Genomic DNA, 26,516 nt, shown 5'->3' with positions numbered 1-26,516 from the left:
ATAGTGTTAAGATTAGACATATTGCTCCATGATGTGTTGTGACACAAAAAAGTCAAAATATGCATCTTGGTGCAGACATAAATATATTGAGAAATCAGTTATGGCCAGAATCTGATATGACCAGCTACAACTGGGTAACAAAATTCACAAATCAATATCACAATTTTGTGCCAAAGTAACGAGACACTGACCTTCTTACCCATGTAATTCCTCATTCCTCGGTGGCAGTGATGCACATTTGAAATCATCTTTTCCAAACACATTTCTAACTATATTTAGTCTAGTTGTAAGTCCCTTGACAATGAAGATGTAGCTAGTATCCATTAGCTCCATGTAGGAAAGGTTTAATGTGGTATTTGGTGATACAATGTAAGGATATCACAATATTATTGGACAAAACGTCAATATTTGATATGCCTTATGGCATTTGGCCTAAAGGGGCCTTAACTTGAATTAGAAAATTCTATCAATGCTGTTGGCTACAGTATATTTGTCTTTGTCAATTTGCTCCATTTGTTATTTCTCACTGTCAAGAGCCACACTTGCATTATCGTGGATGGGTTATAAGTCTCAATATAAATTCTTCAGATCTTTAATATTGTTCCATTTTTTCACAGTACTGGTAACATCATGCTACTGAAATCACTTCAGACATAGTTTGACATTAATCAGTTACAACATATTTTTTTTATGAAAACCGTTTTGTATTTAATCCATCCATAAGTAGCGGACCAAACTTGCTCTGGTATGTAAAATACAGTAACTGTTTACACAGCCGCTAACCTGTGCAATGGACTGGAAAAATCCCTCTGCTGCAATTCCAACATTTGCTCTGGTTTTTGGTTCCACTGTCTGAACACGTATAGTGTTTTAAACATACATCTCACCATTTCAACCAAATTCCTCTGACAGATTTTTTTAGTTGATGACAACACACTTCAACATTTCTTCAAATAATCTGGCACAACCCTCACAATAGTCAGATCTAAACCTGTTCCCATATAGCAAACTAGTTAACATATTATCGAAATATTTGCTAGACGTGTAGACAGATGATGCTTATCTTGAGAAAAACATAAATCATTTATAGCCTAAGAAATATGTATGTACTGTACAAATGAAGAATACACTCCTGATGCATTGTAGATGTGTAGTAGCCATTTCAATAAATCACTCGTGAGTTCAGTGTGGGAGCAGCTAACATGCTGTGCTGCTGTTTGAGTCAGCTTAAGACAGTACAAGAAGTCAATGTATCATTTTTCAATGCTATACCAGGGCTCTTGAGTGGGAAGGGTATTAAAGTGTCTCTCTCTAAAACCTCTTTGTCTCTGTCTCCTTTGCCCAGTATGGATTATTTATGAGCAGGTGATGATTGCTGCACTGGACTGCAGTCGGGATGATTTGGCTTTGGTAAGTTCCTACTAACATCTGCCTCCCACACCCTACAGCCCGAAAAGCCATCGCTCACTTTCTCGAAGCCATTGCTACTTTGCAGCCCATCGTGCCAATTGTGTGAATATGATTTTTATTTGGCCAAAAAGTATTACTCTGTCTGTACTTTGGAAAAACAATTTGCTGAGTGTTGGAATAAGAGGGTGTACAAAATGACTGTTGAAGCACGCCTTAAGTGTTAGCTGAGCTTGGCCCTCCTTTATGAAGTTCAACTGCCTTTTTCCCCCCAAGGATTCATTTGCCATCCTGGAGTTTTATGGGATGTTTTTGACATCACACTTAGGAGTGTTCGTCGGTCTGAAAATGGTCAAGTCTGCATGGAAGAAAAAAGAAAAGCCCTGTGAAAATAGAAATTGTAATTCTGCGTGGTTTATCACGTGTGTGATAATTCCCCTAACAGAAATCATGGGGTCACTGAGTGCATAACGGTACAGATGACATTAGAGTTAAATGTCTTTTTGCCTGGCTGCCAGCCTTTCTACCATACCAGAGAAAACAGGAGAGCCAGACATAAGCTGCTGGATGGGGCGAAAGATTCGGACCACAGTGCAGACTTTCCATCTCGTTCAGGATAACACTAAATGTGACGATAACCATTCCTCACCTCTCTCACGAGTGTATGAAACAACAGCCTCCAGTTCCTTGTTGAAGAGGGGAAATGAAGAAAAGAAGAAAAAAAAAAAAACGCTCGCAGAAAGCATCCTCCCTCTCCTTTTTATAGTAGTGAGGGTGGAATTGTGGGTGCCCACATGCGTAACGCTGTAACTGCAGATTTTTACATCCTTTGCATAGTACAGTGTTGTTGACTTTTTTTTATGATGCGTCCTACGAACGGAAAACACACTGCTTGTTTTTTTCTTTCGCTGTTTTGGGCTGAGTTGATGATCCAATTTTAGCCTTGGTTTTGTTTTCAACGTCCTTATTTGAAAATCCACAATATACAGTATGTGATTTGTTTGTGTTAATTGCTAAGGGTCTCTCGAGAGATGTGTTATTAATGGACCGTAACGCCAGGTAAGTTACTGCCAACCATAACGGCTCTTTTCTCTGCCCACATCCTTGCAGACCTGTCTACAGGAACTGAGGAAGCAGTTTCAAGATAGCCACAGAGTGAAGCGATTATCGGGCATGCGGCTGGAGGCTTTGGAAAGGTAAGCAATGGGGGCCCTCATGGTAATGACAAAAAAGCACACAAAAAAATAAGACAAGCTCAATATTTAACGTATTGGACTTCGGGGGGCATTGAGGGAGGAACTGCTTGCAGATCCTAAGTGGTATGGTGGTCTGTCTGTCTGTGTGCATGTGTGGTGGGGTGTGTTTATGTTGGCTCACCCACCATTCCTTTGGAGACGAGGGGAGAGGAGCGAGGAAGAGTTCAATGCTGGGTAGCCCTGTGGCCCTTTAGCCTGAGAGGGATTCCCGGGAAGGAAGTGGTTGAATCCCACTGTTATTCTGGGGGTCCCTCAATCTGCTCTGGTTTCTGTCTCTCTCTCAGTCTCTCTCTCTCTCTCCCCCTCCCTCTGTCTTTATTACTCTCGCCTTTTCTCATGTTGTGTTTTATTTTTGTCTGAGTAGGTCTTGTGTGCCCTGTAAATATTGACATGTCACCGCAATATCAACTTATCTCTCTCTCTCTCTCTCTCTCTCTCTCTCTCTCTCTCTCTCTCTCTCTCTCATAAAAATTCATAAAAAAGAAAAGCAAGACAGACAGAGCATGAGAAAGGAAAAAAAAAATACGGACAGTATTTTGTTTTTTACTTTACCAAGCTGAAGTAAGGGTAATTCAATCCTGTTTACCACCTCTCTCACGTTCCTCTGCCTGATCACATTGACTGGTTTATCGGTTATGTCAGAGTTTATGCGATAATTGAGAGTGATTGCTCCAGCACCGTCAGATTAAATAAACGGCATGCTGGGACCTAATTGGCAGCAGGCAAAGCTACACTTGAACGACGACGCTTCAAACAACTAAGGCAGGCCTATTCCTCCCACTGTAGCGTGCACACACACACACACACACACACACACACACACACACACACACACACACACACACACACAGATGCACGCACGCATGCACATCTACCATGGTCCCTAAGTAAATAAAGCAAATCAAAGTGGCTCATTGAGTGGTTGCCTGGTGCCATCTGAAATCTCCCAGAGTGTGGCTGAGTAATAAAGTGGAAGTGAGGGACGGAGTGGTGCTGGAAGTGGGGCTGTTCAGCGCTAATCGGAACCAGAGTTGCTTCTGTCTGTTGTAGGTTGTGGGCGGGACAGGTTTTGATCATGGAACCCTGGCTTTGGCTGCTAAAGTGTCAGCGATGCAGATTGCCCCCTCCCAATAAAAAAAAAAAGTTTCAAAATCATCCATCAGCCCCTGATTAGACATGACAAGTGAAGTGCACATGCCTCTTATTTCCCATATTTCTTTACCATGTGATTTGATATTTACAGCTCATAACGTTCCCCTTTAAACAGAATCCATGTGGGCTCTCCCACACAGTTTGGGACGCGCGTTGGATATAGCTGCTTGCTTATCAGGTTCATATGTGTGGGCGGAGGTTCCGTATCGGCCCAGAGTAAGGCAACTGAACCAACGACTTGAGCTGTGGTGGTGCTGGATTGATGTAAAAGCAGCAATTTGATTTGTTTAAAAGGTGAATCAAATTGGATGCAATCAAATGGAAGTACAATCTCCGAATCAGGGTGCTTTGTTTGTATTGATTTCATGACTCACCGTGAAGTGATATAAGCCTGTCTCGAAGTTCGACTGTTTGACCGGCAACGCAAACTTTAACGACTGTTTATTTCTTCCTTCACATCACTGCTGATTTCCGTACGGCCTCGCTGTAATGTAATCACAGAAACCTGCCACGCTGTATACAGAAACTTGATTGCCTTGAACTCTCGTTTGATTTCCCCACCACCTAATTTTACCCGACTCGTGAGATCGTGTGAGTCGTTTAAAAAAACAAAACAAAATCTGTTTTTCTTTTCTTTTTTTTTCTGTCTCTGAAGGTACGACGAGGCCAACAAGTACTATGATGCAATCCTACAGGACGACCCCACCAATACGGTAAGGAGGAGAGAAGAAGTTCTTAGGTTCCTACTTTGTTTCACTTTGTGGTCTCAACGTTTTTGGAAGGGGCTCTAAATCTGCTGAGGCACTCTGGTGTTAGCGGTGTGAGTTTGCTAAGTTAAACTCCCCTTGGCCTTCTCTGACCTCAACCACACTGCTGATCAGTCTCTCACCCACACCACTGACAAGTGTTCAAGGGAGGGGGGGTGATTCATGGATTTAGTGAGCAGTAGACATGTTTGGTGGAGCTAAAGCATAAATATGAGTCTGGCCTTTGAAGACGGTGATTTACCAGTCAATTCAGACCCCCTCCTCCACCCACACCCCTTCTAAATGAGCAGGGGCATGCTCCTGTCCTGCTTCCTATTACTGGCTTGAGGTGCAAAGCCAACTTTGCATTAAGCAGGTGAAACAGCCTTGTGGATGTGGCCCTTCTACATACAAACTGCCCTATCGCTTCCTCAACTTTCATTTGATATCTTCCAGAAGCATGTCTATGCAGTGTTCTGCCAAGTACACGCTACCGACCCCGAAACATAACGTACCTGCTGTTAATTGTTTCCATAAGGACATGTGGCCTCGCAAGAAAATAAATGTTTTAAAGGGTTTTTCAAAAGAAACCATGAACTTATTTATTTTGGCAATGCCCCGCCCACCCGGCCCCAAAAGATGTTCAGGAAGTTTCCTGCTCTGCTCTTTTACACATGGACTTGCTATACTAAACATTTTCTACTAAAAATGTTCTCTTGTGTTGGCAAAATGCTACTAGAGACAAAACACAAACCCCCACTCTCACCATCACTTTGTCTTGAGGTGGGGGCGGCTTCATGTTGCTGTTGGAACTGACCAGTCCTATTCGTCATTCAGTCTTTAAAACAAGAGAGATGGCTATTTATTTTTCATGTGCTCGATAGCAGAGCCCCTCAGGTGTTCACTACAGTGGATGTTATTTTCTCGGGAGACAGCGATTCTGATAATACTGTTTAAAAAAAAGTGACACGGGTTAATTAGTTAATGGAATGTGCAGTGAAGAATCGTAGGGTATTCTATCCTCCACTATGGGAATGAAGGTTGTAGCTCAAGTGAGGGGATGGGCACCACCCAGGCATGGCAAAATCCTCTGGGACGTCCACGGAAAAGGGATGGGTCCATTTCCTGTTCTGTGAAAGCTACCGACCACCGTTACCCATGAGACCATGGGGGCTGTCAGTCAAACCTCAGGGGTGGGAATGGAACAAAACAGACAAATAGGTCCTCTATCCCTGGGGTGTCAACTTAACAACCCTTTTCCCACAATCCCCATCCTGGCTTGCATGGGTGTGGCAGGCAGAGGGTGAAAAGACGAGCGTGATGACATCATCTAGGTCACCTGTCTGAGACCGAGGCCTATCTCTACCCAGCATGTTCTCCAACATGTTCTTCAGAATGTGGGGCAAGGATGGGCCTGAGAAATGGCGGAAAATTGGCGACCACAGGGAGGACTTGTGAGGCATCCCAGCATGCGGAGCAGAGATTGGAAACTGAGCTGTTGTAATTGCAGGCTGTGGAATAGATGTGGTACCCATTAACCAAAATTGTTGAATCAACAAAAATTGCTCAAGGTTTCTCTGCCATGGCGGTGTCCAAAAAATGTTTCGAACTCTTAGCCCTTCCATCGCTTGCTATGTTCCAATACCTACAGCAATGATCTGGCTAAATTCTCGTCTGCTTGCGTAAACGCATTTTTTCCCCCATTTTATGACTTATTTTTGAGTGCTGTGGATTATGTGGTGTCCACAACATTTGCATACAAGGGGGTAGCAGATTATTTATTTAGCATGCTTCTGACTCAATCATCCAGTGTGCATCTAACCCCCTCATTTCATCTTAATTGGTTTATATATAAAAAGCAAGTATTTCTAGAAGAAGCCATTGAGGTCGTGCAGAATCCTGAGGTTGACCTAGAATTATAGCCTGTTGCAGTTTCAGGACAAGATAGTGTTTGCAGAGGTCAAGTGCACTCAGATTTCATCTCAACACTAGATCCTCTGTAGACTGCTATTTTAGATTGTTTCATGCATCATGCAGTGGTGAGCTATTGAGTAATATGGCGATGATTCCAAAACACCAAAGACATCTGAAAAAAATCTTCCCTCTCCTCTCACTCTCTCTCTCTGTCCACTTCTACCTCTTCATCTCTTTCTTTCTTTACCTTTGGTCCTTCTCTCACCCACCCACCAATCCACCCCAGTGTGCTAGGTGTCTCTGTCATGGGCCTGGTTAACTTGCGATGGGTGGTACTTTAAAGCCAGGTTGCGGTAGGTCGCAGCAGAGCCAGGGGTGATGTAAATAATCCAGTCCTCACTTGAGGGCTCCTCTGAACGCTAATTAAAAAAGAATCATGACAACAGAGGGATCAGACCCACTGCCAGGTTTTTCTGGATCATTAGTTAGAGAAAGGAGGAGAGAGAGGGAGGGAGAGTGCGAGAGGAGCGGTTTGGAATTGCTCCTCGTTTAATAAAGTGCTGTATGACTCTCCAGGCTACCAACTTCCATATGTTCCTTTGAGCCCCAAGTGGTTCTTTATCTGGAACCAAAAAAACTGGTCGGGGGGAGAGAGGAGAGGTGGGTGGGGGTGCACAAGACTTGCATTGAACACTGCTGCAGTGCGTCTAAACTTTTACCTCCCCCGTTTTGGTATTGGATGAGGAAAGAACCCACATGCTTGTAATTTAGAAAAATAGTGAGTATAAATTCCAGAATCTCATAGCGTCAAGTCCTGGCGGAATACGCTCCCATGTAAAACGGTGTGATCTTCTGAGGAGACCTGTGTTTTCATAAGCAGGCGAGAAAAAAAAGAGGAAATAACGATTTGACCTCCTGTTGCGTCCCAATGCATGTGAGATTCATAACATTTTTGAATGTCCTCTGAAATGGCATTTGTTGCATTGCGCGTAGCCCACCCTGACACCAAATATACACCACACCACTCATTTATTTTGGAAAAGGGCACAGCGTTGAAATTGTTAAAGTTAGAAATCCCTTGAATGTTTGTTTCATCTGCTTGTACGAGTTTCCCAGTAAAGTGCATACGTGTTGCATCCTCCCCATCCCCACCACCCCCACCGCTCCTCAGTGTGCACTGTGGCCAGGCCGCAGTGCTGCTGCAGGTCGCTGTCCTAGTGTGATGGATAAGTGGATTTCTTGTGACGGCGGTGTCGGAGGAGTCCCGGATTTACAGCCCCCCAGACGTGACTCATGCGCAGCCCTCAATGGCTTTGGTTATGAGTGTGGGAGAGAGGAAGCCCCACTCAATCAAGTGCCAGTCCATAAATAAAATGGGCTGTGGCAGGGGCAGTGCACTGCTAATGGAGCAGCCGCATCCTCTCTTAGGTTCTTCACTCCCTACCGGGAGAAGAGGCAGAAAAAGAAAAATGAGGAAAAGCATGGAAAAGTCGGAGGAGCAGGCGTAATACTTTCTGCTTCAGATTGATGTGAATCTAATCCACTTTAAGGTCACTTCGACATCAAATAGAAACAGAAAGCAATTTTAAGCTGATGTAAGTTGGGCTTGTGCTGCTTTACATGCATGCCGGGCAGGCAGGCATAGGGGTTTGGTGTAGTACGTTATTTTCCCCACTTAGATGAGCGATGACTCACCACTTTATCTCAGCCGCTAAGCTCGCTGCGACTCCCCAACACTGACTCATACATGTCCATCTCTTGTGACGCTTCTGCTGGAAGTGACCATTAACGATCTCTAATGACGTGCTCGTCGGTGCGTACACATTTAAGCTCCCAGAGTCAATAACAATAAACTGGATGTCACTGACAGCATTCAAGTTTTAGCTCATCAGCAAAAGTGCAGATTAATCCTGTTATGTTTTATAAATGTTTTTTCGGTTTCGTACCCATGCCTGGTGGACCAGGGGGAAAGGCCAATGGCTTGGAAATCCCCCAGCATCCTCCAAATTCCACCTGAGCCCTCCTCAAATCCAGTAGGCACTCACCCCCCACAAGCCCCTAGAGTCGACCCTCTCACCCCCACCCCCCAAACAAGACAAACACTTGAGGAACTGAGACTAATCCTCTGTTGATATTGCTCTGCAGGCGGCAAGGAAGCGCAAGATCTCCATTTTGAAGGCTCAGGGGAAGAGCGCCGAAGCCATCCGAGAGCTCAACGAGTATCTGGAACAGTGAGTGTTTTACATGGGGATTTGGGAACCTCCTCCTCATCGCCTCCTCTGGCTATTTTAATTAAAAGAGGGTTTGCATTCAATTGAGCGGGGACAACCTGTCCCAAAGGCAGCATCCATTCTTTGCCACCTTCTAGGGGAAAGTCCTGTTCTGGCGAAGCCCGAACTGGCGAAGTGGGGATTTGTCTCCTACCGTAGCGATCTGGCGAATCGATTGTCCACGACACTGCAAGCGGCGCGAAGGCCAGCGGACCTTGGTCCTGCTCTTCGCCCCCGAGCGCCGCAGGCGCGAGTGGCCGCGAAGAGCGGGCCAGGGCCGCGCGGCCGGCGGAGCGCCGCGCGAGTTACGAAGCCGTGGTGAATGCAATCGTTATATTTATGCCCAGGCCGTAAGGCCTGGGCAAGCGCACGATAAACGCCCTGTCCAGAAGACGTTCGCCAGATCGCTACGGTATCGGACATTTCCCCACTTCGCCAGTTCGGGCTTCGCCTAAAAGGTACGTGCCCCCTTCTAGTGATAATCAGTATAGCACAGAGTACCTTCAGTTACACCAATATTTGTCTTTTTCTGTGTTTATATTACTACTATCTGATGTTTTAAACAAGCATAATAAACTAAAACAAATTGAGGTAAAGGTTTAAATTACCCTTTACCTTTATTAGACAGAAATGCAAATAGCACGAGGTACAGTCAGACATTTGGGCAAAAAGGATAAAACAAAAAAAGTCCTGGGGATAGGGCTGTCACGATTATGACATTTTACATGACGATTAATTGTCACTCAAATAATTGCGATTAACGATTTAATTGTGTGGCTTTTAGGCTTTGAAGTTGCACATGATAGATATGACACATAACCCAAATATACAAAGAAATTACTGACATATTTTACAACTTTATACTTAAAAAAGAACATAGTGGATGCGATGCGTTGTGAGCTTGTAGATCGGCTATTTCCACTATTTTTGACTTTTTCTTTTTAATATAAGAACATTTTTCAACATGGAAACGATTATGACTATTATGGAAAATAATCACGATTATGTAAAAAAAAATCGCGATTAGACTATTATGTAATAATTGTGACAGCCCTACCTGGGGACTTGTTTCCATTGATTATTTAAACATAATTTTAATAGCTATTTAGTTTTTATATACGTTTATATGTGTTTGTTCATTGTGCAATTTGAAATTGCGAGTGTGGTTGCTGACTGTTGCTGACTATATTCTACAGTAAGCTAACTGTCATGTGAAGCTCGACCAATTGATTCCCTATTGATTCCCACTCCCTTTGATTCCCTACTGATTCCCACTCCCATTGATTCCCTATCCCTGCCATTTCCAATGGCAGCGGAAAGGTAACCATAGAAGTATATAACGTTTCCCTAGGACTATAATGTGTTGCCCTGTTGCAACCACACTAACTAGTAAGACGCCTCAGGGCGACATGCGACAATTCTTGGCCAACTTCTTCTTCTTTCGTGTATCATCATCCTTGATGATTGGTTGACAACATTTTATTTCACAAGATTTCTTGTTACTTAGGGGAGGCCATGGGGCTGGCTGTCGTCTTCTCCCCTTGCTGACGTCGGCTTAGGCAGGGTTTGAACCACTCACCTTCCGTATGAAGGGCATATGCACTAACCACTACACCAACGTCGCGCCCCCTTGGCCAACTGGCCAGTGATGTATATCGGACCAGTTACCCAAATATGGAGACCCCTGGTATCCATATGGAGATCCATGTACTGTATATGGAGATATGCTGTGAGAGCCCAAACATGCTTACTCAGTTATTCGTTATGTGAAAGTCCAATGATATCTATCTGACATCCTACCCTTTTTTTAAATAATATTTTTATCCCACGGTTTTTGCAACCCATTTTTCTCACCGAGTGCCAACTACCTAACCGGTATTCCTGGTTTCCGCTCTCCCCCTGCCGCACCAGGGGAATTGGGGAGCACCTGGCTGGCTAGGGTGAGGTAGTATAGAAACCAGGACTACTGCATGTTTTGTGAGGGCATCTACCCTAGGAGACACGGGGAGAACATGCAAACTCCACACAGAAAGGCCCCTTTTATGCCCATACATGGAGATCCCTGTCTGTAGAACCAGCCACACAGATATGGGCTGTCTTGGCCATCTGGCCATATATGGATTCTGTTAGTGTGGTATGTGGCCGATGTGCCTGTTAGATGAACTCCATATATGGGCATAAAAGGGATTCTGTTGTGTGACATCACAGTGAATCCAGAGCTTGATGTCAGAGAAATGTTAATAATAATAATATGTTATTAAGTTGCTTATGACTTATTACATTTTGCGCTTTTTGAAAACATATTGCCCAAAATATCGGCAAGTTGGGACTCTCCAAAATCAGGATCAACATCAGACTCAAAGAATCTGGCATCGATCCGGCAATAATAAATACACAGCACTTTAATAACTATACCACACATTTTATACTGTGTTCAAGAGCCAAACTGTGCTTTGTCTTTGCAGGTTTGTTGGGGACCAGGAAGCTTGGCACGAGCTGTCAGAACTGTACATCAACGAGCATGAGTAATCACATTTTACTATTTTAAGTCACACATCCCATTGCCGATGACAGATTTTAGCCTCAGACTTTGAGACTGCCAGTCATGCCAGGTTCTTACTCTTGCAAAAGGCATCACCATATTCTCAGGGGTGTCTGTCAGTTTTAACGGGCCTGCATCAGGCTGACGGCTTGATCTCCAGAGGGCTGTTTTGCTGGCCACAATGGAAGGTGGTGCAGTGCCTAACTCAGCCAGGGGTCTGAATGGAGCCCTGTCCATGTTTGTTACATAGAGAGTAGTTTAATAGGATTTCGTCCCTAAGCCCCGTCTCCTACGGAGGGGGGGAAGAAAAGGCTTTGCCCCCCTCCCATTGATATCTCTGTTGCCTGGGAGAATTGTCAGCCAGACAAGAACATTGTAAGAAAGAAAATAATAATAATTGTGTTTGTGTCACCTTTTATCTCCCCTTAATTGTCTGGAGCTTAGAGCTCAGTAGAGCAGCATCTTTAGTGTGTGTGTGTGTGTGTGTGTGTGTGTGTGTGTGTGTGTGTGTGTGTGTGTGTGTGTGTGTGTGTGTGTGTGTGTGTGTGCGTGTGCGTGCACTATGGTCACCACAGTACAGGGGCAGTAGCAGCAGGAATGTTTAGAGCGGAGAGAAGGCTACTTATTGGATATTTCTCGCTTTTGTCTGAAAGGCTTTATTGCTGTAGTAGCCAGAGGAAATCCAGGGGTGAGCGGATTATCTCCCAGCTTAGTCCGTGGTTCTAATATCACACCATTCACTCCCACAGCCCCTTATCTACAGGCGTGTCAATTCCTTTTCTTTCTTTTCTTTATTTTGGGTTGCAAACTCCCTTTCCCCTCCTCCTCCTCTTCCGGAGAGCATGGCATTATCACCTCTTTTTTTCCATGTAGAGAGAGAAACGGAGAGAGAGAGGCTCCTGAAAAATTCCCAGGAGAAGGTGGTGGCACTTTTTCTGCCCCCCCAGCCAGAGAAAACAGAGGCTGATGGAGAAGTGAGGGAGAGAAGAGAAATAAACTCTCCTCCCTGCCTGCGCAGCGCCCTGGGAGCTAAAAATAAACAAACTGCTCTCCTTCTGGGCAGCCATTGTTGGAGCTGCGGCAGGCATCGGTGCTAACACAATACGACTGTAATTAATAGCCTCTAAGTCGACACTTTTAAAATAATCCTCACGCCAGCGGTGTTTAGTCATCCTGGAGATTGTTTTGTCTCTCTTCTGTCATTGCGTCGACCCGCTGAGATGCATGGGCCTGTGTCAGTTTAAAAAAAGAAGGAAAATATAAGTCTGAAAACCTTTATTCCAACTTGGCTTATGAGTCTATTCCTGTAAATTGGACCAGTCATTCAAGATTGCAGGATAAATAGTCATAATTCTGTTCATATGCACGTTTGCCCATGCTGAAGCCATTTTTGCCGCAAATAGTCAGAATGTGGTATTGAAATAAGGAAAGCCGCTACTGACGGCTTCGCTGGACTCCAAAAGAAACAAGAGTGATTGTTGGCTGTCTGATGTGAACAGTGGTAGCTAGCTACAATGCTGATCAAGCAGCCTGGTATAGGGTAGACCACTGTTTTTCAACCAGAGGTCCATGAGCCACTAGTAGTCTATGGGAAACCTTTTAAAAATGTGTTAGTCCAAAAAATGAAACTATTAGGAGTATTATGGGGAAAACCTTGAAATGAATGAACGTATGTTAAGGGCCTGATATACTTGGTGCTGGTGTCACGCACCGAGAATTGCCGAGGTACAAGTTCACAACGTGTTGCACTGCTAGTGGTCCAGGACTCAAAAAAGGTCGAGAACCACGGCAGTAGACTCAGGAGGATGCCCATTGCCCAGAGATTAGTGTGGTTATAAGAGGGGTTTGGTAGGTAGTTTCTTGGTCCTGGTAAAGGACTCTTTGGCTTATGGAACTGGCTCTTCTGCAAGCTGGGGCCATCACACAAGCACATCTGAAAGTCTTTATGGGGAGGAAGTGGTAATTGTAAGCAGCTCCCAACCGAATGCCCTGATCTCCGTCGCCCCGTCCGCCCACCCTCTCTTTTATTTCTCTTTTATTTCTCTCTCTCTCTCTCTCTCTCTCTCTCTCTCTCTCTCTCTCATTCACCCTCCTATGCCATCAATGTCTTCAGGAGAAAATGGTCTGACAAGTCCCTCTCACATCATGTCAAGGCAGTATTTGGACCACTCACTTGCCGCGAAAACATCCCACTTGCGTCATAGCATTTCCTCCCCTTCCCTCGCTGCCAGTGAAATTACTCTAGATTAGCATCCCTATCTACTGTAGTTTAGAAGCCCGCTGCCACAAGCACCGTTTTTGGTTTTCCTTTACTGATAAAGTTAGTGCAGGATCACGTACAGTCTGGCACCGCCGCAATGTTTGAGACATAATCGCTCAAACAAAAGTTCTGCAGAGTAAAGTGGTGTGAGGTTTGGTTGTAGAGCAGTTGTTCCCAAACAGTGTGCTGAGGCAAATTGTTGTGCAGTGCGATTTTGTGACAATTGCAATATATACAGCTATACAAAAAGCTTATGAATATTTTTTTTTATTTACTACTGTATATCAATACCTTATGCACACTCATTTCTGAATACGGAAAATATATCTCTTTTAGGCAATATTTGTAATTGTTTGCCTTCTTATTTTCAAAATCACAGTGCGCAACACTCTTAAGCTTTTTAGGCTGGCTATTTTCACTATTTGAAAATGTGTGAATGTATGAAATGGGTTAAGTGGTTAAAGCTTTTTATTTGTATTAGTAGAACCAAATAAACGTTTACAGAGTGATAAGAGTTATACCACGTGTTATAGAGCTTTTGCTCAGATATAAGCATACAGGTGTGCATTGAGATTTTGACTTGCCCTTTGGCATTCTGTGGGCACAAAATGTTTGAAAAGCCTCAATGATGGGCTTACAGTGTAGACGTTTTGATGGAAAGCTAACAAGTGCCTTCCTGAATTTATTTAGCAGGTCCTGTTTTCCTGCATTGGCCTGTGTATTCCTGTGTGCTCTGTTTGTTAGGTACACAGAAGTCTATGACATTGTATTATTTAGTGATGTATCTTGGACTGGTCCCCAGATGGGGAAAGCGTGTCTTAGAAGCAGAGTGGCAGTGGATTAGTGTGAGGTCAACAGCGCTCAGCAGTCTGCTGAGAAGTGATCTCGAGAAGTGATCTCATCTTGAGTATTGGGCAAAGTGTGCCAGCTCTTGCTGTAGTGCTGACCTAAGGAAGGCAGTTAACTACACATTAAAGGCTGAAAAACACACAGACAGACAAGATTGATCCTCACTGTCTGCTGTCCTGTCCCTCCCCAACGCCCCCAAAGGAGAGGGATTCTCCACACTCGATAGGCTGTTTCCATGTGCCAACTGTCTGAACCTTGCAACCTTACTATAGGCCTGTAAATGTACTTATGTTACACAGCGGATCATCACAGATCTCATAAATGTAGGCCCATTTATCAATAAACCGAACCACAAATGCTGTAGCTCACCGCTCAAAATCGTAACCTACATATTCTTGCACGTGTACCTACTACCTACTGCTTCACAGTTGAACACTCAAAGATGACACATCCACAGACGCATCAATTCACACAGTGTTCTTTCTCGTCATTTCTGCAGCTATGGAAAAGCCGCGTTTTGCCTGGAGGAGCTGATGATGAGCAATCCTCACAATCATTTGTACTGTGAGCAGTATGCTGAGGTAGGTGCCTGTCTGCATGCATGTCAGGCGGGACTGGATGGGGGGGGGGGGGCAGGGCAGTTACGATGGAATAAGTGACACCTTTCTGTGAACGGTTCCCCTTGCTTGACCCAGGAGCAATGACCCCACGCTTGACGTCACTGAACGTCAGCTCACGGGCGGGGAAAAGTTTACACGACTTGTCATGCGTACTCTCAGAACGCCATGCTGTGGTCCCGTCAGTACTGCAGTGTGTTTGATGCTTGTGTCGTTGTGTGTCACGCAGGTGAAGTACACCCAGGGGGGGCTGGAGAACCTGGACCTGTCCAGGAAGTATTTTGCCCAGGCGTTGAGGCTGAACAACAGAAACATGAGGGCTTTGTTTGGTCTGTACATGGTGAGTATCGCCTCGAATGGAGTAAGAGAGAGGGGGGGAGAAAGTGGTGACACCACAGTGAAGCCTTTTTTCTCCTTCCTTCTGTGGTTTGTCAAGGTTGAGGCCTTCTACTGAGTGTATGGACTGAGCCTATACAGTAGAACTCTGTATGTGAGTGTGTGAGAGCGAGCGGAGAAGAGAAGGGGCTCGCAGACAGGTCAACTCACTGCTGACTCAGACGGTGAACGCCAGTCTTGGAAAAGTCTGCCACTTGGAACTCTGCATTTTCTAGTAATAATACCCCTTTGGTAGGGACCTTTTTATGTTTATGAGTAAAATAAATAAAGTGATCATGGAGCAAAAGAGTATTAGACCGAGAAAGGGACTCTAGTGCCGCAAGCCTTCTTTCAGCAGTGAACGAACCAGCCGGTTGTCGTTTCGATCTTTTTTCTTTTTCCTCTCGTCAGCGCCCGACGATGGCCCTTTCATCTGTGTGTTTGTTTAAACAGGATGTTGTCCATTAGCGCCAATGCATCATATGTAAGTGAGTCCTGACATAAGAACACAAACGGAGCGAGGCGGAGAATGAAGGGTGGGTCGGAGACGGCCCGAGGGGGAAGTGGGCCGAACACAGAGAGCCCCAGTGTTTCCTCCGCCCGTGCACTGGGGTTCTTCAGGTAATCCAAACACCTCATACCAGGAGAGGTGCCTGTGCCTTCTGTCGCGCAGGAGGATCTGGGTGTGTCAAATAGACGTTCAGCTCTGTTCTTTGGGACATAGTGCAGGCGCTGTAGCGTTTCCTGACAAGTCATCCACTGACACTCGGCTCCCTAATGGAACATTCAGGTGGAGGTTTAATCTCCATCACTCAGAGTTGCGTGTGAGTACATTTTTGCAGATTTGTCAGCCAGTCTCAGCGGTCAAGAGCTTGACAGGTGCGGGAGTTCAGCAGTGGGGCAGGAAAACCTTTCGAGGTGTCCTAACGGCCGGCAGTGATGTTCCCGGCTCTTCAGACAGAGAGGTTGCTGTACAGTACATGCTCAGCTCCTTGCTGTCTTAACAGAGGCACCTGGCATCACTGACCACAGTTGGGATGCGGGTTAGCTACAGCGCTTGCAGGGATTCCCCATCACAATGGTGCATGCACTTGTGTTCAGGGACAGCCCGTCTTGGTTGATATACTGAGGTTTTCCTCAAGTTTATAGAAAAAGAAGAAAATGCTTACCAAAAAAGAAAAAAATCCAGAAGCCAAACTGTTTTATAGAAAAACAGGGCCAGGTTGATTGGTGTGTAGTTAAAATTTCAGCACGTCTGAAGGGAGGGCTTTGAAGTACAGACCGGGTAAGCGCTCTGGGGTTTGCAGTGTGGAGATGATGGCAGCAACATGGGAAAGACATGGGATTTGTGGTTCCGAGGGGAGCTGTCGGAGCAGGCGGAGCGCATGATTCACACGGCGCTCCCAAACGCCGCACGCGGGCCTTTTCGAAGACATGGCGAGGTCCTTCTTTCATCACCCTGAATTCGCTGGTGTTGGAGAAGTTAAGGAATATTAAGCGAAGCTTCACACTGAGGAAGGGAGGTTTTACGTACGGGGCCTTAAAACACTCACTTTTTCCTCCCTATAAACAATTTCTCGTGTGTCATCAGGCCAAACTTTTTTTTCGTCTCCCAATCCTACCGCAATGACTGGTGGAGTGGTAGATTGGTTGGGTGGTTGAACATTCATCTCAATTACGCTTTTATTGCACTTTCACCAAGTTTTGATGTAGCAGCCTCTCTCCATTCTTCTCTCCTCTCCTCTCTTGTAGTCTGCGAGCCATATTGCTGCCAGTCCTAAAGTTGGTGCCAAGGTGAAGAAGGACAATATTAAGTATGCTGCCTGGGCCGCCAATCAAATAAACAAAGCCTATAAGGTGAGTCACTAAACGGTTGAGGTTTTGATTGAAGTGTACCTCACCTGCATTTACCACCCACTTCATCCCCTCTATCTTTAAAGGAGTAGTTCACCCCCAAAATGATTTTTTTGTCCTATTGATTAGTCATGGAGACTTGAGTTAAATAATATTTTTATATTATATTAAATTTACCCTCATTTATTCTGTCTGGGGACCCAAATAAGGCCCTGGATGAGGACCCAAATGCATTTGGGTCAGAATCAATGGGGGTAAATTTTGGGTCAAGGGTCAAGTAAATTTATCCCCATTGATTCTCACCCAAATGCTTTTGGGTCCCCATCGAGGGCCTTGTATTTGGGTCCCCATCCAGAATCAATGGGGGTAAATTTACTATAATAGTTTTTTTGTCTTAGTAATAACAAATACGAAAAAATATTATTGAACTCAAGTCTCCATGGCATGACTAATCAATAGAAAAAAGTAATTTGTGGGGTGAACTACTCCTTTATATCACCACATAGTTGTTAAATGTTACGCTCTTGTTCTCATTTGGCCCCTATAGAGTGCTACCGGGATGACATAATTTTGTAGGCCAACTCGGAAGTTAACTCCACCGTGGATTCCCACCGCAGATTTCCAATGGAATTTTATTATTGGGTTTTAAAACAAAATAAACAAAAATAAGCTCTGTAGCAAACAAAGGCTTATGATATTATTGGTCATTCTCCTTTTAAGATTTTTGAACCACAGCAAATTCATAAAGTTTTACAAACCATATAACGGTTGAGATACTAATGGGTATAATTTATGTCATAAAAGAAAACATAAAAATATCCTAGGGTTATTCTAATCATAGCCCTTATTTTCTGCATAAGATTATTATTATTATTTTTTCTTTCTTTTTCTGCCTGTATACGACGATAGTGACAGGACACGGGAAGAGAGATGTGGGGTGACATGCAGTAAAGATCGTCGGGAACGGGACTCGAACTCGCAATGCACTGTCATGCCTAGTTGCCTGGATCGCTGGACCATGGCCCAGGCCTCAAAACCCTATGTTAAAAAGCATTGGAAACCTGTTGAGGGAATCCATTATGAACTCACTTCTGGGTTTTAGGAAGACAAATTGTCACAATCTTTTAGCCACTATTAAAGTGAATAAAGTGCACTGAATAAAGCTCTGAATTATGTGCAGAGTTTGGGTTATGGGGTTTAGATATAGATGGAGATAGAGATAGATAGATGGATATTTATTAAAAGATGTTTTGAGTTCATGTAATTGCACTATTTCAGTTTTTGCATTAATGAAAGACAAGTCAAATACCCCTGACTCCGGCTGCGATAATACCATTGTAGGCTATTTTGGGAGAGCCACAGGCATGTGTGAAATTTCTTAGCCACCTCAAATATATCATTGATTAAAATGGCCAACCAAGAAAGTTTAATTCAAGATTTTATTGCCGCAATGTTGTTAAAAAGGATGAGGCCGCACAACTCTTAGCCACAATGCAAAAGTTTATTAAAAGGTACGGGAAACCAACGTTTCGACAGTGTAGTATTCCTCAGGGTTTTTGCTGCAATGTTACCAATATCTGCAATATAGGCTAGACAAACTTGTGCGGAAAATGTAGGAAAAGCTTAGCCTGCTGTAGCTGCTATTACCCACCGCCTATAACTTATGCCATGACAAGGAATCTCTACCGCAAAGTGTCTCCTAAATGCCCAACAGTGTTGACGGATGCCTTTGACTGGCAGCCGTGTAAGAAGAACCCCAGTGTCTCCGCTATTCATCTACAGTGCAGAGCTCCAAGACTCTCAAAGTTTGTTTGGGTTCATTTACTGCTAATGTGTTGACTTAAGCCCACAAGGCCCGCATTGAGTTTTGGGTTCACACATGAGCTTCTTTGAGCCGAAGTCAGAACTTCGTGCTGTCTGTTCTGATACTCCCAGCGCAGGAACTGCACACGACTAGCGCGGATCAGAGACACGTCTAGATCTAGGTGAGATGGAGGGATTAACGCATGGAGAGAAAGAGGGAAGAGAAGGGGTGAAAAGGTAAAGAGAGGAAGGGGAGGTGGGTGGGTGGGGGTGGGTGTGTGTGTGTGTGTGTGTGTGTGTGTTTGTGTGTGTGTGTGTGTGTGTGTGTGCGCGTGCGTATGTGTAAATGAAAGTGCAGGAGGGAAAAAGTGAGGCACAGCTCAGATGGTATCACTAAAATGGTTTATGCTGTTGCCACGGCAACTGGAGCATAAATGCCTATTTAACAGAAATCTTTACCGCCATAAGGGCAATATGCATTGCTTACTTAGGCATTGACAGTTAAACGCGTATTAAGCGGTTCCTTACTCAGCATGTGCTGGCCCCGTTGAGAGAGGGGCTCCCTGCTGAGCCGTTAAAGCCTGTGTCTCACCGCACTCTGTGCTCTCTTCCCCTCCCGGGGAGATGAGGGTGGACACCGTTCCCGCCTTTCTAGCCGCACATTCTCCTTTCTGAGGCGTGTGTCGAGAAAAAGGGTCTGGGTTGACTTTGTTTGTATGAAATAGCCCGATTGATGACGACACTCTCAGTCCGTCACGACTCTATCTACCAGGCATCAGGATGTGACCTGCGGGCCCGCCCCTGTGCTTCTGCACCGCTCCCAAAGCTTTTGTGTTTGTTTAAGTTGTCTGTTAATAGCAGGGGTTGTACTGGAACCTCACCTCTGCTCTCTGTGCAGGCTTGCGTGCCTGTGTGTGTGTTTGTGTAGAGCACACGTGCACATGCTGTACTGTAGATGTGTATTTGCCCTGCGTGTGAAAGAAGTCTCAAAATGACAAGGTGTAAGATTGCCTTCTCTAGTTTTTTTTTCTTTTTTCGTCCTGCTCTCCCTACCTCTTGTAAATTGGCCTGAGTTCTTTGAAAGGCAGCGATGGTGTGGGCCTCTTTCAGACAGCTGCAGGCTGCTGCGGGCTTGTGCTGGCTGATTGATGGCCCCTTTAAAGCGTAGCTCGTGTCAGTCGTCCACTTTTATTAAGCCGTCGTACCTGGTGATTGTCATACCTTGGTGTGAGAAAAGGTAGGCAGGTGAGTGCAATTGGGAGCAGACGTCAGCGAGAGGTCAAGACTAACAGGGGCCCGTTGGGGGAGAGAAGGTGGGGGTAATGTAATTGCCACGTTGGGGGCCCCCGTTGACACGTAAAGGAGCCTGGGGATGTACGTGTATGCGTAATTGGTGATGGGGACTGTAAAGCGGCCCTACCCGGCCCGCCCTCCCGTTCCAACGCACTGACCAGATTCCCTGATTAGCTTCTCCGTCATGGCCGACCGGCTCCCACGGCGTCATGCATCTGTTATCAGAGCCTAAATAGACGCGGAGCTGTCTGTTGCAGAGCGGGGTGTGAGTTAATGCAGCGGTCGCACCTCAGGCCGAGGAGATAATTGACTAGCAAGGCTTGGGGTAATGGCACATTAGCCAGTGCAGCGAAACACACTGATCATCGTAACTCCCCTTGTCCAGCACATACACAAACACACGCAGACACACGCACGCACAAACATGCCCACTCACACCGCTAAATCTGGATGGATGAGTCACACTCGGAAATTACTTGGCTAATGGTCCACCTTAGCCAAATGCCCTCTCTAAGATGCAGTTTGGCAAAAAAAAGAAGGAAAAGGTTTTGCCATGGAAATACAGCACAGGCGAGGTTAATAGTCAGTGGCTGCATAATATCCTAGGTGTGTGCGTGTTTGCGTGCATGCATGCCTGCGTAAGCCCAAGCAGGAGCTTGCTTTAACAGTGAATAAATGGCTATGAAAACCATTGCTTTACCTTGAACATAGGATTAAGGAGTCTCTACTCTACTTTTCTTTGTTATTCCGCAAGCTTGTAGAATGTAGATGTGCGGTTTTGGAAAGAAGTGAGGATGGTCTCAGTGTGGGCAGCGGGCTGGAATTGTGTGTGTGTGTGTGTGTGTGTGTGTGTGTGTGTGTGTGTGTGTGTGTGTGTGTGTGTGTGTGTGTGTGTGTGTGTGTGTGTGTGTGTGTGTGTGTGTGTGTGTGTGTGTGTGTGTGTGTGTGTGTGTGTGTGTGTGTGTGTGTGTGTGTGTGTGTGTGTGTGTGTGTGTGTGTGTGTGTGTGTGTGTGTGTGTGTGTGTGTGTGTGTGGCACTGCTGTGTAAGTGCGCATGCAGACGCCTGCTGCTGTCTGTGCAAGCGTGCGTGTATGTATGTATACTCTTCTCTCAAGGGGCTCATCTCTCACCTCAGAGGACATGCAGAATGTGCTCCTCTGTCCAGAGCCAGCAGTGCCATGCGGCTGAAACATTATCCCCTGCCTGTGTTTGAGTCAGGGTAATGGTGTTTTCATAATGATTTAATTGAAAGGGGCCCACGATCCTTGCTCTGCTCAGCACAGCTCAGCTCTTGTCTGTTTGCCGACACATCTGCGCTAGCTGCTCCATGGACCCACACACGGCAGCAGATGTTGCTTGCCTAACCCCCTAGTTGCAGCCCCCCAGTATGATGATGATGATTGTGATGCGTGCCCTGATGTTGCTGCTTCTGTCCATGTGCCCAAATAGTGATCTCTCACAGGGGATTGACATCTTGCGCGCATTCAGCCAGATCCAGTTAGGCTTTCACAACTTTTGTAGGTTGGAGAGACAATGCCTCTTAACCTCTTTCAATCTAGCGTCCCTATTTTTGGCATGTTAGAGGCGAAGATCTTCAGAATTTTAAAGAAAGATAGCTGATCAACAAGATGAATCACAATTAATTGTGAGCTTGCCATTGCGACACTGTAGTATGACAAATAATAAAACAATAGGGCTTAAGTGGTTAATGTTTGAGGATTTCCAACAGAATCACAGTTTTGGTGTGGATGTACCTGTACTTAAAGAGCAGTTGTAGTGTTGACCCTCTGCACCTGGCTCTGAAAGGAGGTAGAACTCGCACAACGGTTTGAGGCAAAGGATTTACTTTAATTAGCGACATTTCAATCTCCCATGATCACAGGATCCATCTACAGGTTAAACATTAGTCCTGTTGAACACAGTAATCACTGAATACTACTACTGAATACTGATGCATGTTTTTGAAGCAGTGAAAGCCGCTTCCAAGGAGTGGCTTTGTCTGTCCCGTACATGTTTTTTTGAGGATCCCCATAGATTCTCAAGGAGTGGCTTTGTCTGTCCCGTGCATGCAGAATTGAGGATTGGTCAAGCTTCATATGACAATTTGGCCCTCCAGACAAAATCATTCATTCATTCAGAATTCATAAAAATATAGAACTAAAGCAATTAGAAAGTATAGATCTAGAACACAGAATGTATAGATCTAGAACACAGATTTCATAGCTCTAGAACACAGAATAAAAATTCACCGCTTCACTTCGAACCAAGGTTTGATATTTTCTAATGGAGACAAAGTCACATTTAATGCAACATCAGAAATACTGTACATCCCTCTTTGGTCTTCCATTTTTAACACTTCAAGCTTCAACCATTTTTTCAACATCACAAGCAAAAGGTTTAGAAGCAAAGGGGGCAACTTCTCTCTTAAACACACAAACACTGCCTCTGCGAAGACCCTCAATCCATGCAGTAAAAAAACCAAACAAAGTGTTTGTTTGCAAACTCACAGTGCGTCACACGTTGTTAGCTTGTAGAACAGCTATTTTTGGTATAGACCACTGTCATATGACTAGTATAAACTAGGCATTACTTTCATTTGTTTGTTGTGTTCTCTCACTTGTGGCCACAAGTATAAGCCTGTTGACCAACAAGTGACAGCATCACCACTGACACCTTTGAAATGACAGGCTGGTCAAGAGGAACTACCGCATGATGCATGATGACAGTGTGTTTTCTAAATTGGGGGTTAAACTTAACAAATAAAATATCATGTGAAATAAATTAAGGCTGTAATGCCTGTGGCTACTACTAGAGACTTGACTCACTCAATGTGGAGCTCCCAAACCTTTTTCAAGGCAAAAGCAAAAATGTATGACCACAACATGACAAATGTTATTTTGACTGGCAGGGACTGAATTTTCATGTCACGAGAAGCTACATGGGGGTCATGGTTTTGGAAAGTGTACTTGAGACCATAGTGCATATACTCTCAAGGCTGAGAGGATGCCTCTGCATTAATTGCAAGGCTTAATTAAGCATTAAATGTGTGTGTGTGTGTGTGTGTGTGTGTGCGTGTGGAAAGTCCAGTGTCCCTGTGAACAGAGGCAAGGGTTTTATTTGTTCCTGAAGCTCTGTGCTGATCACCACCATACAAGCTCACATGGCCAGCCTGTCTGTCACTCCTCACACATGCGCACACAAACAGCTCCCGCATCCAACTAAAACACTGTAGAAGAAACCTCAGACTTGAGGCGCTGCTTCACTTCTCCTGACCTGTTAGCCGATCCTACTGTAGATTGGCCTTGTGACCAGTGCCTTCGGCACTACCCGCTGTTGGAGACCGGCCTGTGCTTTTTAGCCGTGCGTCTACCTCAAACCTCTGTCTCTGTCCAAATAGGACAGAGATGTTTTCGCACTGTTTGGTGAAGCATGGCATGGAGCTCTGAGGTTATCATGGCCTGTGTGTGTGTGTGTGTGTGTGTGTGTGTGTGTGTGTGTGTGTGTGTGTGTGTGTGTGTGTGTGTGTGTGTGTGTGTGTGTGTGTGTGTGTGTGTGTGTGTGTGTGTGTGTGTGTGTGTGTGTGTGTGTGTGTGTGTGTGTGTGTGTGTGCAAGGTTTTGGCTTGCCATTCCTTTAGTTGGCGGAGGGAACATAATGAGCTGATCTTCTCTTTTTCTCTCCCTGCCCCTCTGTCTTTCTCTCTTTTCTTTTTTCTCTCACCCGGACCCCCCTGCCACCCCCCACGTGTTCTTTCACTCCCACCATCCCTGTCATACAGCTGGCCGGCCGTGGGACGAAGGAGAACAAATGTTCCGTGAAGACTGTGGAAGAGATGCTAGAATCCATGCAGATCACCATGTCCTAAATGCCCCTGTCCACACAATGATGCCTTCCCTCCCCTACACACACACACACACACACACACACACACACACACACACACACACACACACAAACACGCACACACACACAGCCACATGGCAGCTCTTATAGCCTTGCATTGAGACCAGAGCTGGATCTTACTATTTGAAATCCACTCCAGTTAATTTTTGTTGGTTTAACTAAGCCACAGACGGTGGAAAAACACAAAGTGAAGTTTCACCAACACATCTGGAACTCCAGGTACACTGTACAATCCTCAGTGTTAATTTAACTCGGAGTGTAAAACAAATGACTCAAGTGGATCAATTTGGGTGCATTCTTACACTCTCAGAGCTAAATTACAGGTCCATTCAGTTCCATTTTTGTATATGCCCCGTGTAGAGCCAGACAAACGCTGGAAGTAACTGAACTTATTTTAGTAGTTGACCTACCTTTTAAAAGATAGGGTAAGTGATATCATTTAATTCAAATAATAACAAAATGGGTCGCTTCTGATAGTACTAGTTACTATAGAGTCTTTGGATTGGATATAAGGACTTCTGCCCTGAGAAAAAAAGCAGTTTCAGTTTTCCCTGTAGGTGACGGCCTTCCTCCAATTAGCAATTAGGATAGACTGGAGGCCTTTCTCCAATCATTATCGAGTAGGGGTGGGCCTTGATGCGCCCCAATTCAACTGCATCGTCTTCACTATTTGGCATTAAAACAACTCAAATGGAGGTGTTTGAAGATGTTTCCATGCCGCTGGTTGAGGATCTCATTTGTGGTAAAAATTGTCTACTTTTCACTTATCAACCAATTCGGGGACATGTCTCCATTACGACATGTCGCCACTCCGACATTGACTTCTTATTGTCGGAGTGGCGACACTTCCATAGAGCTTAGGGTTAGGGTTAGAGATAGGGTTAGTGTCGGAAAGGAGACATGTCGGAAAGGGGACATGTCGGAATGGAGACATGTAACCCTCCAATTCCTCCAAACTGAAACTGCTTTTTCTCCTCACAAGGGATGGGGTGGAAGTCCTTATATGGACCAAACACGCTATAGTAACTAGTACTATCAGAACGTGGACCCATTTGGTTATTATTTGAATTAAATGAAATCACTTACCCTACCTATAACCAATGACCCTTGCCCCAGGGCTCAAGACTAACTTTTTAGTTGGTTGCAATGGTGTGCCTAACTTTTTCCTATACTGTAGGTGCACCAGCATATATTGTAGGTGCATCCCACACACACACACATTGACAGGCCTGCTAAATGTAAGGTGCACTTGTGCGACCAATGAAAATGTGTAGTTGCGTGATTGGACAGATTCTTGGGTGCATGTCGTGTGACCATAATGGTTGCACTCTGGAGCCCTGCCCCTCATATTTTGTACGTAACCTAGTGTAGTGGATACCAGTACCCACATCCAGATAAAGGCTGTGAACATGTGAATGGGAGAGATAACATAACATTTATAAATGCTATATTTATGAAAATAACCTCTAGGTCCCACCTGTCTGCACTGACCTCCTAAGGGTTCCTCACTGTCTGTAAATCAAATGTTTTTATCGTAATTAGCCTACTTTTTTTTTTCTTTATCTTTCTTTTGTCAGTCCATCAAAATGTCTTAATAAAGGATTGAATTGTTTGCAAACTTCGAAGTATATTATTTCCTCTGCGGCCGGGGGTTATTTATTGACACGGATGATTGACAGATCTTTTATGTTTAAAGGTCTCTCTCTCTCTCTCTCTCCGGTTTCTGTCACCCACAGCAACTCCACAGCCTCTGCCCCACAGTAAAAATCCTCAATGTTAATTTATCCCATTTGTAGCTCCTGAGAGTGTACAAAAGTAACCAAATGGACCCTTACCACCGGTCCATTTTTGGTTACTCTTGTACACGCTCTGGAGCTAAATTAACACAGGGGATGTATTTTACAGTGAGGAATCTGTTATAATGATCTCAGTTAAAGCGAGAGGGACATTCTCATTATATAGGCAGGGGTAACGGTGTAGGCCGTCTCTTTCTTTTTCTTTTTCCCAGTGATTCCAGCTGGGGAAATCCTGCCCTTCAATTACCCCAGACAGCAGCTGAACCCACTGTAACACCGTGGAACACCTCTGTCATTTTAGTTTAGAGAGCCTCAGCGTGCCGCCAGTAATTAACACACCACAAAAAAAAGAAGAAAAAAAAGAAAATGCTATTCATGAATCTGGGAACACTTAAAAATGTAAGCGAATGAAGAAAAGATATGTTGGTACTGTGAGAAGCAGGTCTGGTTTCCTAGTCGCCGTAGTGAGCACGCTGGTT

At 44.8% G+C, this 26,516-nt stretch overlaps 1 protein-coding gene across 1 annotated transcript in view; it reads left to right on the top strand.

Moving 5' to 3' along the window:
• Nucleotides 1-25,859, top strand: part of emc2 (ER membrane protein complex subunit 2) — a 30,130-nt gene extending 4,271 nt beyond the window's left edge. The window contains exons 3-11 of the mRNA XM_080738641.1: nt 1,346-1,410; nt 2,518-2,603; nt 4,471-4,528; nt 8,621-8,706; nt 11,211-11,270; nt 14,896-14,977; nt 15,243-15,353; nt 17,141-17,245; nt 24,117-25,859. Of these exons, the coding sequence (XP_080594767.1) occupies nt 1,346-1,410; nt 2,518-2,603; nt 4,471-4,528; nt 8,621-8,706; nt 11,211-11,270; nt 14,896-14,977; nt 15,243-15,353; nt 17,141-17,245; nt 24,117-24,203 (740 nt within the window). The 3' untranslated portion in view covers nt 24,204-25,859. The remainder of the gene's footprint in view (nt 1-1,345; nt 1,411-2,517; nt 2,604-4,470; nt 4,529-8,620; nt 8,707-11,210; nt 11,271-14,895; nt 14,978-15,242; nt 15,354-17,140; nt 17,246-24,116) is intronic.
• Nucleotides 25,860-26,516: the final 657 nt, after the last annotated feature.

Source organism: Nannobrachium achirus, assembly GCF_963921795.1.
Source record: "Nannobrachium achirus genome assembly, chromosome: 2".
Classification (NCBI taxonomy): domain Eukaryota; kingdom Metazoa; phylum Chordata; class Actinopteri; order Myctophiformes; family Myctophidae; genus Nannobrachium; species Nannobrachium achirus.
This window is presented reverse-complemented; position numbering and strand designations above follow the sequence as displayed.